This window comes from Nerophis lumbriciformis, linkage group LG34 (genome assembly GCF_033978685.3).
Source record: "Nerophis lumbriciformis linkage group LG34, RoL_Nlum_v2.1, whole genome shotgun sequence".
In the NCBI taxonomy this organism is placed as follows: domain Eukaryota; kingdom Metazoa; phylum Chordata; class Actinopteri; order Syngnathiformes; family Syngnathidae; genus Nerophis; species Nerophis lumbriciformis.
Window position 1 is genome coordinate 2,327,281 of NC_084581.2, and position 15,220 is coordinate 2,342,500.

Consider the following 15,220-nt stretch of genomic DNA (forward strand, 5'->3'; position numbering starts at 1 on the left):
GCTTATTTAGCGGAATATAGGCACTATCCATAAATGTGAGTCAATCATTGTCTAAATAGCAACAAATGTGAGTAGCAAATGCCGGCGGTAGCATGCACAAGTGCTGCCAACACTTGAGGAGCTGTGGTTCATTGTGGAGAAACAAGAATTTCAACACAAGTGAGCAGCAATATAATTATGTCCCACCGGCTGTGTAGCATGGTGGTGGGAGCATCAGGGTTTGGGGATGAATAAGTGCTACCTGACGGCGTATGGTCACGGTTAGTTAGTTGGACAAGCAAGTAGCAAGATAATTGTGTCTTGCCAACATCCAAGTGTGGCAGTGGTAGTGTGCACAAGTGATGCCGTGGGAAGATGTGGTTCACTCAGGTGGAACAGAGATTTCCAACAAAAATCGCAAGGCGATAGTGTCTTACATACAGTTGAACATGTGAGATGACAACTCCATTGTTTTAGATCTACATTAACATTGCCAACACTTGGGGTGTTGTGGTTTATTAAATACATTAAAAATATGTATTAATACACTTAACACTATCAAGTATTAGGTGATTATATATTGCATTGATTTAATAATCATATTATCTGAGTGATGTGGCAGGACAATTTTAAAAAAGACCATGTTTCCTTTAGTTTTGCCTTTAATATTAATTACTATTGTAATTATTTTGTAGTTGAAAATATTGGATATCATTGTTTGAATTGTGTAGATTGTTGTGTTTAAATTAAATTGGTGAATTCAATTGTTGCCAAATATTTAAACAATAATGCTCATATGTTGTTACACAAGCTGTACATGGACTATTCTAAAGTATATTTATGTATACAGTATTGATTCCGGGTGAAATATAATAGTTGATGAAATGTGAAGTGGGACTCACATTTGTCAGATACTGTAGTCTAACAATAAAGGACTAAACTTTTAAAATCAACATATATTATGTAAAAAAAAAAATATATATATTGCTTTAAACTGGACATGTCATCTGGAGACGGGATGGGGCTCGTTTTTTGGGGGTTAGGGTTTTTGGCAAAAGCACCTGACATCTCGGTAGACACACGAGGAACAAAACACCTGAGAGAAATGACCAGAAGGTGGCAGCACAGCACCCTGAAAACCAGAGCTCTGCTGGAAACAAAAAACAAGGATGGCAGAGAAGATGGGAGGAGGAAGAGGAACAAAAATAAACAGAATTTGATGTGCAAGGACCCAGCGCCACTCTGTTCCGGGTCAAGTCGCCATGTTTGAGAAACTTCTTTGTGTCAGGTGAGGAGGTGGAAGGTGAGAGGGTTTCTGAAGTGTTGTGCTGGGCTGGGTCAAGATGGTGGCAGGTCTTGTGATGCTGCAGTTCGGCCAGTTAGTGGCCATCGTGTGTGGTCAACATCTCCTCAGCTCTTCGATGAAGCTCCAAGGCCGTGACCGTGGAGATGTCCTTAGGCAGCTCAGATTTCCTCCTCATCAACGGACGCTCCCGTCGCTGGTCTTTCTGCAACTGAACACACACACAATATTTTTATTAATCATCCAAGATTGATTTTTCCTTAGGATTCAACTCAATGCCAGTTAGCGTAATTATGCTCCATTTAAAGATTCAATAACAATCGCTGATTATTCACTGGATGTGTGGTCTACAAAAACAAATAACCACCAACGTTTTTATAATTATACTGGGTTCAAAACATTTGCAGTTTTTTTTATCTGTCAGAGAATAAAAAGAAACAGCACAAGGGATCAAAGTTGCCAACTTAGCTACTTACTTTGTTTTACTGTATTTAGACCCATTGGAAACACAAAAACATGTATCGATCTTCTCAACATGCAACAATTAGTTAAAGAAAGAAATCATAGAAAAAAATTACTGATGTTCATCCATAAAAATATAGGGAAGCTGCTGATGGTGTATTTGACAGAGAAGCAGCTGGAAATAAATACCGGTACTGTAAAAGTCCAAGTAAATGTTGTAATTATGATTACATTACTTCATAAAACTACTGTACTTGTTTGTACTACATTTTATTGGATTGCTTTTCCTACAAAATGTATAATCTACTTTTTAAAAAGTATATTACAGATTCAAATTGTGACGTTTTGGGGGGCCAATCAAAGATTAAATTGATTTTAATTCATTTAAAATGTGAAATATTGATTTGAGTTAGGAGTATTTAGAGTTTCAAGCTCAGTCACATTAGCAGTTAAACTTGCATGGGGGAAAAAATTGAGCTCAGCTCACGAGACACAATAGACAATATGCGGTGTTGGACTCACGAGAACAAGATGTGACAATATTTTTATATTGAAGAAAACTGCAGTGACAAAATCTATAAGTTGACAAGAGACTTTTTGGTTTAGGTGAGTGACCAACAATGTAAGTGCATTTTGCAATATTTTGTGACCTAAACATGAGCTTTTGACTCTTGAGCATCTTTGCACAAATTGAAACTAAAACTACAAATGATCAAAGTTAAATTGAAATAAATCAAATCAAATAAGCCTGATGTCCACGACAGACCTGTGTGATGGTTGATTTTGTTTGGACATACTGTAAACACTATGGTGGCTATGGAACTCCGATGAAGCAGGGCAGCCACGCATGTGGCGGGTGGCCAGTTTGTAGCGTGCCCAGTGCACTTGGTGTGTTGTTCCAATCCTGCCCTGTGCACGGACACTTCCATTTTGTGAGGCTCAAAAAGTGGGCAAGGATTCTGCCCTTTCTTTTTAACGAGAAACATGGCACCAGTGCATCTCTATAAAAAGGGCTTGCCCTTCCTAAAATACGCTTGATACTTGTCCCCTCACCTGTATAGCCTCCTCTGCTATCCTCCTTTCCAGCAGGCTGACATCGTCGAGCAGCGGCCCATCTGTCTCCATGTCCGTCGAATCGCCTGAGCCCGTCGGGTTAGTGTACATCAGAAACTAAGTGGAGTGGGAGAGAGGCATGGCGTGACTTCTATTATAATTTATTGTGGTGTTTAAAAAGCACATCACATAATAACTGGACTCAGAATAATTGTTGACTTACCTGTGTGTTGGACTTGGCAAGATTGTCAATCTTGAGCCACGCTTCTTCTCGCTCCTTCCATTTGGCTTTCTCTCTGTGGACAAACATAAAAAATCAATGTTGTTTGTGATGTCAGAAAGCAACCGTGATGGGACTTCTGGTAGAGCATGGTAGGCGCAGTGCTTGCTTAGTGGGGGATCCGTGGAAAAGTGACCTTTTTTATGTTTTGTTTGCACTTTTGCTAACTCCAGGCGTAAACTCCACCATATTTTTTACTAACCTGTCAGCTTCTTTTTTGTAAATTACGCCTGTGTATTCTGTGATGTCAGGCCACAAGCCAGGCCACTCCAAGCCTAGTGCGTCTCCGGATCAAGATATCATGGAGGAGTCCATATAGGACATAAGACCATACAGTATGTCAGACGTTGGACGAAATGCGAGCAGACATCCTCGACAATCTTAAATCTGTTGTCAGAGGAGAGATAGCGGCTGTTATGGAGCCATTCGAGAGAATTCTCTCGTCCCATAGCATAGTCTTTGCTAGCCTGGAGATCGCTGCTAATGCTAACGGGCTAATCGAATTCCGTACTGTTGTCAACAAGCTAACTGCCACTGTGAATCTCCTCTCCAAAAAATGCAATGATCTGAAAGGCCGCTTGAGGTAGAATAATGTCAGGATGGTGGGCCTCCCTGGGGGCTGTGAGGGCCCCTGTCCGACTGAGTTCACTGCTTAATTCTTGCAAAATGTGCTGAGGCTTGACGACAAGCCCATGTTGGACCGTGCCCACCGGACCCTAAGCGCTAGGCCTAAAGATGGTGAGCCTCCTCATCACTCGTTGTACGAGTGAATTTATTTCAAGTCTGGAACCAGATTCTACGTTGGGCAGGTGAGGCTTCTCCGCTATCCTATATGGACAAGAGGATTTCAATTTTTCCCAACTTCACTCCGGCCGTGGCTCGGAGGCGAGCGCCTTTCCTGCAGTAAAGAGAAGGCTACATTCATGTCCCAACGTGAAGTTTGGACTTCTCTCTCTGGCGACGTTGCGGATTGCTTTATCCAACGGCCAGATTCAAAGATTCAATAATTTAACAAAGGCAGCGAACTTTGTGGAAAAAAACATTAAAATGGGAGTTGCCCCAGATTCGATCTAGGAGGCATGCCAGCACGATAGCTGGCCGCCACCATTTTACAGCTAGAGGACTACAAATACCAGAAGCGTGAGATATCTTGCCTTTTTTATTTATTTTTTTGTCATAAAAAAAATACAATCATGTGTGCTTACGGACTGTATCCCTGCAGACTGTATTGATTTATATTGATATATAATGTAGGAACCAGAAATATTAATAACAGAAAGAAACAACCCTTTTGTGTGAATGAGTGTAAATGGGAGAGGGAGGTTTTTTGGGTTGGTGCACTAATTGTAAGTGTATCTTGTGTTTTTTATGTTGATTTAATTTAAAATATATATATTTTATTTTATTTTTATTTTTTTAATTCTTGTGCGGCCCGGTACCAATCGATCCACGGACCGGTACCGGGCGGCCGCGGACCACTGATGTACAGTACTTAAAAATTTCTATGTGTCCCTCTACTCGTTGTTCTACTCCTTCCTGAGCATGACAATTTTTTTGCCAATCTGGACACACTCGGTTGATCGTCCGCTGCGGTAGAGTTCGTAAGACTAATTTCTGCGGCTGAATTAAATGTTGCAGCATTATCACTACAAAACAGAAAATCCCCGGGTCCAGATTGCTATCGTATCAAATTTTTCGAAACATTTTTGGCATAAGCTAGCCCCCCTATTATTAGATGTTTGAATCTGGCCGCCTCCCGCAAACGCTCAACCAAGATTCAATTTCTCTCTTGAAAAAAGGCAAGGATAAATGTGAAATATTTCCTATAAATTCTGCTGCTAAGTAATATCCCCTGCACAATTTTACCTTTAAAATTGCCTCACAAAGTTTCACATACTTGGATGTCCAGGTCACTCATATGCTTGCAGAGCTTTATAGAGCCAACTTTGTTCCTCTGTTGTCCAGAATCCAGAGAGATTTTGATCGCTGGTCCTTACTTAATTTATTTATCTACAGTGGTCAACTCTGTTTAAATGAACGTACTTCCGCAATTTCCTATTTGTTCCAGTGTACAATACTTTTTTCTCCCTCAGTCCTTCTTTCGCAAATTAACCCTTGTGTGGTGTTTGGGTTTGTGGGTCCCGTTTTAATTTTTTATTAAAAGAAAAATTATACAATTAATTAATTTTTCAAACTGAGACTCAGTGACTTCGGCTCATTTTTTGTAAAGAACATATATCAGAATACATATTTAATGACCACACACCATACACCCCCCCTACACATTTCTATTACATATAAGATGTCCGGGTCCACTGGACCCGGGGCTAATAGAAGTGTGGAAATTGATGTTCTGTGTACCACACGCGCACACACACACACTCACACTCACACACACACACACACACACACACACACACACACACACACACACACACACACACACACACACAGCAGGCCTAGACAGGAGGAGGACAGAGTGTAGGTACACAGAACATCAGAGGGTCAAATGTGCGCGAAAATGAGAGCAGATAGTGTTGACAAACAATGTTGCAACCTTGTGTGGGAACCGCAGGCGCAGAAACACAAAAGAAGAATCCCTGTGGGATGCAGAAACTGGCAGAGAAATTTTCCGTGCAATGTTCATATTGTTGTTACTCAGCCAGCGTTTGTGGGTCTGATGGACCTGTTGCATTTTGTGGCTTTTAATGCCTCACAATCAAACACTTTTATGTTAAAATACTGAACAGATGTTTATTGAGATACGGTAAACATCTGTTCAGTATTTTAACATAAAAGTGTTTGATTGTGAGGCATTAAAAGCCACAAAATGCAACGGGTCCATCAGACCCACAAACCCCGAGTAAGAACAATATGAACACTACACAAGGGTTAAAAACACTTTAGACTTCATTTGGGATAAAAAGACTCACAGGTTATGTAAGCAATATTTACAGAGAACCAAATCGTCGGGAAGATTAGCACTACCAAAGTTTAGGTTTTACTACTCGGTCACTATCATTAGAATCCTTAAATATTGGCTGCAATATGAAGCATTTGATCCCCCTCCGTTAAGGGTGGTTATGGAGGCTAACTCATCTAAACCAGTATCTCTTAGGCTTCTGGTTCAGTCTCTCATCCACTCTTCTACTTTCCCTTTTACGAAAAATCCAATCGTGAAAATAGTGAAACCCGTCACTGCTAATCATGCTTTTCCTCCCACTCGTGTCGTGTCGTTAGTGCCTTTTTAAGATGGTCAAGTCTGGGGATCAACAACAATACAGGTGTATACATCGATAACACTTTTGCCTCTTTCCAGCGACTTTGTGATAAATTTTCACTCCCTAATCAACACTTTTTTTTAGATACCCTACAGAGCCGCTGTTTTGTTCGTAAAACTTTTTCTAGGTTTTGAAACTTACCGACTGACAGTTTTAGATGCTTTTTTGACACCACTTCCGACTTTTAAAGGATCAACTACTCATATTTCCAAACACATTTTTCATTGACGCCCGAGTCTCTGAATTCAATTAAGTCATTTTAGGAGTGACCCTATGTGAGGAGAGCTGGACAGAGATTTTAAATAGAGTTTATAAGTTTTCTATTTGTGCTAAAAACAGCCTTAGTCAATGCAAGCTAATGCATCGTACTTATTATACCAAGGTCCAGTTGGCTAAGATGTTTGGACAGAATATTGGCATTATGTGATCAGTGTCAACAGTCTCTAGCTAGCTTATACATATGTTTTGGCTTTTTCAATCCCTGTGCAGTTATTGGACTGAAATGTTTAAGACTTTGTCTTTTGTAATTAGCGAAAAGATTGAACCGAATCCTTTTAGCGGACTATGTGGGGTCATCCAAAATCCAAAAAAGAACTTGGTAGCATTTACTACTTGGTTGGCTAAAAGACTCATTGTGCTAAATTGGAAGGCTATAGCACCTCCCTGCCACACCCGCTCGATTAGATATATATTTTCTTAAATTGGAGAAAATTAGGCTGACAAACAGTTGTTCTGTGAAGTTTCAGGAAGTATGGGGTGGTTTCCTAAAATATGTAGAAGAGACTGATCCCAAATGTAACTTCAACTGAAAAGTAATTAAATGGGAGATAATTATTTAGCCTTTTGCCTGCTTTTGTGTATTGCTGATCTGTGTTGGGGACATTCAGTAGTGCTTCAATAGCATGGAGTGGCTTCATGTCAATATTAGCCTGTACTTAGTTGACTGATGCATGTTTTTTTTCTATCCATCCATCCATCTTCTTCCGCTTATCCGAGGTCGGGTCGCGGGGGCAGCAGCTTAAGCAGGGAAGCCCAGACTTCCCTCTCCCCAGCCACTTCGTCCAGCTCCTCCCGGGGGATCCCGAGGCGTTCCCAGGCCAGCCGGGCGAGGTAGTCTTCCCAGCGTGTCCTGGGTCTTCCCCGTGGCCTCCTACCGGTCGGACGTGCCCGAAACACCTTCCTAGGGAGGCGTTCGGGTGGCATCCTGACCAGATGCCCGAACCACCTCATCTGGCTCCTCTCGATGTGGAGGAGCAGCGGCTTTACTTTGAGCTCCCCCCGAATAACAGAGCTTCTCACCCTATCTCTAAGGGAGAGCCCCGCCACTCGGCGGAGGAAACTCATTTCGGCCGCTTGTACCCGTGATCTTGTCCTTTCGGTCATGACCCAAAGCTCATGACCATAGGTGAGGATGGGAACGTAGATCGACCGGTAAATCGAGAGCTTTGCCTTCCGGCTCAGCTCCTTCTTCACCACAACGGATCGATCCACTCTTCCCCCACTCGTGAACAAGACTCCGAGGTACTTGAACTCCTCCACTTGGGGCAAGATCTCCTCCCCAACCCGGAGATGGCACTCCACCCTTTTCCGGGAGAGAACCATGGACTCGGACTTGGAGGTGCTGATTCCCATCCCAGTCGCTTCACACTCGGCTGCGAACCGATCCAGTGAGAGCTGAAGATCTTGGCCGGAGGAAGCCATCAGGACCACATCATCTGCAAATAGCAGAGACCTAATCCTGCAGCCACCAAACCAGATCCCCTCAACGCCCTGACTGCGCCTAGAAATTCTGTCCATAAAGGTTATGAACAGAATCGGTGACAAAGGGCAGCCTTGGCGGAGTCCAACCCTCACTGGAAACGTGTCCGACTTACTGTCGGCAATGCGGACCAAGCCCTGACACTGATCATACAGGGAGCGAACTGCCACAATAAGACAGTCCGTTACCCCATACTCTCTGAGCACTCCCCACAGGACTTCCCGGGGTACACGGTCGAATGCCTTCTCCAAGTCCACAAAGCACATGTAGACTGGTTGGGCAAACTCCCATGCACCCTCAAGGACCCTGCCGAGAGTATAGAGCTGGTCCACAGTTCCACGACCAGGACGAAAACCACACTGTTCCTCCTGAATCCGAGGTTCGACTATCCGGCGTAGCCTCCTCTCCAGTACACCTGAATAGACCTTACCGGGAAGGCTGAGGAGTGTGATCCCACGATAGTTGGAACACACCCTCTGGTTCCCCTTCTTAAAGAGAGGAACCACCACCCCGGTCTGCCAATCCAGAGGTACCGCCCCCGATGTCCACGCGATGTTGCGATGTTGTGTGTATTTTTTTTTCTAGTTCATTATTATTTTTGTTTAATTTATTTATTTTATATATCATTTTTAGGGGGTGGAAAACAATATTTGACATGTGTTTAATTGTATTTCTGGACTTTACACGTCAACAATTAAAAAAAAAAAACAACCGTGATCAACACATCCTCTGAAAAAAGGCCCCCCGTTACCAAAAGTGACTTTTTACTAATGTGCCGACGGTAAAAACATTTCCAAGCGTAAATAAAAGTCTGCTTACAGCAAAGCCAATGGGAGGTCCTCTATTCTGCCCATAAAATCCGATAATCATTCAAAAAGCGGCAACAATACTCCATTTACATTTTGTGACTTGAATATTAACCAAGTATTAGTGATATTGTTATTACAAGCGCTAACGCAGACAAACTATTAATAGCGGCAACGTGATCTTTACCGTGTGTGCCTATGTTTACATCATAGAGTGGTCTACTGCTTCCTTGCTTCCTGTAAGTTTATTGTACATCATAAATCATGCCTCTCACCTGAAAAGTATATGGCTGAGGATATAATCCGACAAGTTGGGACACTGACAGCCATTTAGGACCTGGAACTGGCGAGAAAGACACAAAAAGCGCTTCATGTATATAAAACGCTAATGGAGGTGTTTAGATGTTTTTTTATCGTCATTTCTTTCATACTGACTGTGAACGATAGGCAAAATAAATAAATAAATGCAGTTCCACGTTAAAGTTACAGACACAATAAATAGTGTGTTTCCAGTACGACTTATTAAAAGCACTTTTAAACTGACTAAATTACAGCATCGAGAACAGCACACTTCAAGTGCACTATTATACTAATACCAACCCCAAATTTCCACAAGTTACATAATAGCAGCTTGATGGCAACACCGCGGAACGTCTCCGAGCTTTCCCGTCCATCAATACCCACTGGTGGGTGTCTTTGACAACACTAACTTGACTACTTAATTTTTTTATTTGGAACAAGCAACAACACAGCAGTAACAACATCCTTGTATGCTATACTGTCACACACTTCTCATTTAACTCCCGCTAACTACTCTTCTGCTGGTATTTGACACAGGACCCCAAAAAGCTGTTAAGGATATGCCTGTAAAATATTATTTGATTTTGGACATCCAGAATCAGCATTTCCTCATCCATTGTGTTAACAGGGTGAAATTATGTCTGAAAACCCAAGGCGTTGGACATATTTTAAACGCCAAGCAACCATGAACACGATAAGAAGTTGTCAATGGGCAATACAGGGTTACCAGAGGTGGAACCGGACTTAAGAGTTAGTAGGAACTCTACAAAACAATATAAATAAGACACAAAGCAATGGCGCCAATCTCAAGAAACAGATTTTCAAAGGTGTACAAATAGATGTTGCAGATCTCCAAGAACAGATTATCAAAGACAGAAAATAATCTTGTAATGATATGATGGAATTTAGAAAGTTCAGAGAAGAAATGAAGATTCTCAGTGAAGACAACAAAGCATTAAAACAGGAAAAGCTGAAAGAGAATGCAACATTGCGCCAACAGTCGAATGCCAAGCAGCAAAACAACACCCATTGGGACAACAGCAGTGTTGTGGACAACATTAAAATAGAGATAGAAATTTTGCAGCAACAGTTGCGACTAAATAAAACTGATTTGAAGAACTCCAGGGAGGATATGGCTGCATTGAGACTACAGCTCAATGCCAGACAAGAAGAAGATATCACCAATCTGGGGAATATCGTGTTTTGGAAAACATCAAAGAGGAAGTGGATCAGATTACACGACAGAATGACATCATCATTGCAGTGCTACGCATCAATCCCCGATCCTATGCAAGAGCAGTTGACAAGAAAGGAGAACCAGATAAAATGGACGCTGCTTCAACAGAGCAACAAGTGGTCAACTTTCTGCAATCCAAGGGAATTAATGTCAATATTAACACCATTCATGCATGCATTTCACTGAATAGTAGTGGCAACAACACCACGCCAGTCACCCTCGTTAAGCTTGCCAACAGGAAATCCAAAATGGCATTGCTGACAGAGAAAAAACCTGAAAAGCACAAATGTGTACATGAACGAGCACCTCACTAAACGCAATGCTGCAATCGCCAAGAAAGCACGCGACTTGAGGAAACGGGGGGAAATTCAGGGAACTTGGAGCGCCAACTGCAAAATCTACATTATTTGCAGATGGTACAACTGCGTTTTGTTTAGAAAAGAACACACAGAAGCTAATACAAACCCCGTTTCCATATGAGTTGGGAAATTGTGTTAGATGTAAATATAAACGGAATGCATCCATCCCATCCATTTTCTACCGCTTATTCCCTTCGGGGTCGTGGGGGGCGCTGGAGCCTATCTCAGCTACAATCCGGCGGAAGGCGGGGTACACCCTGGACAAGTCGCCACCTCATCGCAGGGCCAACACAGATAGACAGACAACATTCATACAATGATTTGCAAATCCTTTTCAACCCATATTCAATTGAATGCACTACAAAGACAAGATATTTGATGTTCAAACTCATAAACTTTATTATTTTTTTTGCAAATAATAATTTACTTAGAATTTCATGGCTGCAACACGTGCCAAAGTAGTTGGGAAAGGGCATGTTCACCACTGTGTTACATCACCTTTTCTTTTAACACACCTGTGGGATGTTCCAAATAAGTGTTTGATGAGCATTCCTCAACTTTATCAGTATTTATTGCCACCTTTCCCAACTTCTTTGTCACATGTTGCTGGCATCAAATTCTAAAGTTAATGATTATTTGCAATGTAGCATATTCAACTGAATATGGGTTGAAAATGATTTGCAAATCTTTGTATTTCGTTCATATTTACATCTAACAGAATTTCCCAACTCATATGTAAACGGGGTTTGTACAAATAATTACAGAAGAAACTAAATGAAAAAGATGGTTTGACAAAAACAGACTCTTTGAATCTCAGTAAAACTAAAATAATGCTATTGGGTAACAGTAGAAGGGAAAGTCAAACACAAATACAAATAGATGGAGTAGACATCGAAAGGGTAAAAAAACACATTTTTGGGTATAATAATAGATGATAAAATGAACTCATGTAAAAAATATACAACATAAAGTAGCAAGAAACACGTCAATAATGAATAAAGCCAAATATGTTCTGGACCAAAAATCACTCCATATTCTCTACTGCTCGCTGGTGTTACCATATCTGAGCTATTGTGGAGAAATATGTGGAAACAACTACAAATGTGCTTCACTAACGGTGTTACAAAAAAGATCAATTAGAATAATGCATGATGTTGGATATAGAGAACATATTTATTTATTGAATCAAAAATATTGAAATTCAACGACTTGGTGCATTTGTAAACAGCTAAAATTATGTACAAAGCGAACTATAACCTGCTACCGAAGAATGTACAACAATTCTTCTCAACAAAAGAGGAGAAATATAACCTTAGAAAAAAATCTAATTTAAAACATTTGTATGCGCGTACAACACTTAAGATTGTTAGCATATCTGTATGTGGAATAACAATTATGGAATGGATTAAGTAAATAAATCAAACAAAGCACCAACATGATTCAGTTTAAGAGACACAATTGTTCACGAAGTACAAAGAAGATCAATTATGATGAACATCAAATAAGCTCTGTTTCTTCCTAGTCCTTTTCGGACATGCTGTAATGAAACAACTGGAAATATGTGATGCATTATATTGTATTGTATGCATGTTTGAAATAAACTAAAAACTGAAACTTTGACAAGGTGAGTCCAGGTCCGTACCCGATAATTCGGACGTTTAAGGTATAAAATACTATCCACCCTGAATACTGCGTATTTTAGTTAAAAATAGAAGCTCTGCTTATATGTTGTGCCGTGCCCAGCGCGTGCACCAGTTGTGGAAAGTGACTCAGAAGGACTCCACCGCTGTGGCAGAGCTATTTAGCAGCCGTTAGCCATGTAGTGGAAATTTGCGGAATACTGATCAAATAAGGGACGTTTGGGCAAGGCATGGAAGGTTTATTTATAGAGCACAATTCATACAGCGTGGCAATTCCATGTGCTTTACAAGTTTACCAACGTGTATTTTACAAAATAAGAGTATTATAACAATAATCATAATTCAAGTTAAAATCATGAAACAATCCTAAAAAAACTATTTAAATTAAAATCAAAGAGTGTGGATAAAATACTTTCAGTTGTTATATGCAGAACTGAATAAAATTGAATGTTGATCCTGGATTTGAACATTGCCAACATTGAGGTCTGACTCACATCTTCTGGAAGACTATTCAAGATTTTAGGATCATAAAACTGACACACAGCCTCACCATGTTTCGTCCTGACTCTGGGCACCAGCAGGAGACCACTCCCAATGGTTCATATGATTCTATCATGTCAGATATGTACTTTAGCATAAGACCATGAAAAGACTTAAGACACAAGGAGAGCTGTTTTAAAGTCTATTCTCTGAGCAACAAGAAGCTGTTGCAGTGACCTAAGCAGTTGAATAATGTGATTTATTTCCTGGAGCTAGTCAAGACTTGAGCAGCGCTGGATGTACTGCAGCTGCTTTACAGCTTGTTTAGAGAGCCCAGTGAAAAGGCCATTACAGTAGTGCATTTTTTCCCCAAGATGGCGCCACTGTAGTTGCAGGAGCTTTGTGCTCTTGTATTTCCTCGTTTTGTGTTCTTTATGTTTTCCTCTTGTTTTCATGTGTTTTTTACCTTTTAGTTCGGCCCCTTTGGGACTGCGCAACAAGAGGGGGCACTTTCGTGACTTCTGTTGCGCTTTTTGAATCTGCTTTCGGGGAGCCTTTTGGCCATGGGCATGTTTGAACCATGACCAGCTGCTGGCTTTCTGCTACACCGGAGTCCACGTGGAGAGACAGGAGGACATGCAGAGGAAGAGACAGGACTGTAGAGCTAGCGCTGAGCATCAGGATGGACAAGCTTCATGGAGCTCTGGCTGAATGAACATGTATCAGACACCTCGGTCTACTTGAAGGGATTCTCGCTCATCCGTGCGGACTGGACAGTGGCCGAGAAATAGTGGGCAGCCTAGGACGAAGTCAGCTCTCTTGGTTGCTTTGTTGGGTCTGTTCCTGTGTCTGGCCGTGCTGCCCCCTCGACCCCACCGCAGAGGCCACCACAGTGTAGATGGGTGTTCAAATTTATTTTTTTTATTTTGTTGTTTGTCAATGCATGGTGCAGTCATATGTGCGCAATATGTATCATTTATTGCTCATGTTTTGTTTTTTCGTTGTGTTTTTCTTTTAGAGCTGTATGAAGAAATATACCGCTGAAGTGGCAACTGCTTGCATCAGCTCTCTGCTCTTTTAATAAATTGTATGTCCTTTCTGTTCTGTGATGTTTCCCTCTTGTTTTCATATGTTTTTTAATTTATTTCTTGTGGACTTTTTGTATCTGCACTGCAGCTACATAATTTCCTCAAACTCTATCCCATCCTATTGTATCGTATCTTATATGCTGGAGACAAAGGAATGGATCAGTCTTTCCAAGTCTACTTTGGACATTGTTCCTTTGATTTTGGCAATATTTTATGTGGGGAAAAAGCTGCTGATGTTATTGACTTATTAATGTGGCTGTTAAAGTTCAAGTCTGAGTCCATTATTACCCTTAGATTTCTAATTGATTACTCGGTTTCAGATGGTTTTGAAGCTGACTAATAATAGTTTTTTTTTTTGCTTCTGTGGGCCAAAGAAAAATATTTAATTTTTGTCTGAGTTTAGATGGAGAAAATTATTTTGCATCCACACACTGATCTGTTCGCTGCAGTGACAAAGTGAATCAAAAAGCTGATGTTCACCTTGTGTCATTGACACGTACATCTGAGTATCTCTTGCATAGTTGTGGTAGGACACATTGAAACTGCGTATTCGCTGGCCTAGTGGCACAGTATGTACAAGATAAACAAAAAGAGTCCAGGAATCAAGCCATTAGAAAGCCCACAGGTCATAGCAATTTGGTCAGAGTCACAGTTAACAATTTCAACAAAGTATATACTGTGATTGAGATAGGACTTGAACCAGTTAAGAGTAGAACTGGATATTCTCAACCTGTTTTCTAACCTCTGTAATAAGATAGTACGGTCAGCTGTGTCAAAGGCAGCGCTCAGGTCCAGCAGAGTTCTCCTGTGTCTGTATTCAGGCAGATATCATTAGTCACCTCGATCAGAGCTGTTTCAGTGCTGTGGTGGAGCCTAAAGCTTGATTGGAAAGTTTCAAACACATTGTAAAACAGGAGAAAGTCATTAAGATGTTGGTATACAAGTTTTCTCGGACTTTGCCCAAAAAGGGCAGGTTTGATATGGGCAAATAGTTGTTCAGTACTGTGGCATCAAGACTACTAATTGAAAGAGGGGCTTAATGACCGTAGTTTTTAAGGCCTTTGGTAAGGTTCCATATATAGAAAGATGTTTTATTGTCATTGCGACATGAACAACGAGATTAAAAGTGTCAAGCAGTCAAAGTGCTTTAGTGCAGTGCAGTAGAAACATACATTCAAGAATAGATTTAAAAC

General features: G+C 41.0%; 1 protein-coding gene across 3 annotated transcripts in view; it reads right to left on the minus strand.

The window, feature by feature from the left end:
• Nucleotides 1-946: 946 nt before the first annotated feature.
• LOC133576410 (serine/threonine-protein phosphatase 2A 56 kDa regulatory subunit gamma isoform-like) overlaps nucleotides 947-15,220 on the minus strand; it is a 63,379-nt gene continuing 49,105 nt past the window's right edge. For all 3 annotated transcript variants that reach the window (XM_061929606.1, XM_061929605.1, XM_061929607.1), the window contains 3 exons: nucleotides 3,021-3,093; nucleotides 2,798-2,914; nucleotides 947-1,493 (listed from right to left, as the gene is read on the minus strand). In XM_061929606.1, coding sequence (XP_061785590.1) covers nucleotides 1,359-1,493; nucleotides 2,798-2,914; nucleotides 3,021-3,093 — 325 coding nt within the window. In that variant the 3' untranslated portion in view covers nucleotides 947-1,358. The remainder of the gene's footprint in view (nucleotides 1,494-2,797; nucleotides 2,915-3,020; nucleotides 3,094-15,220) is intronic.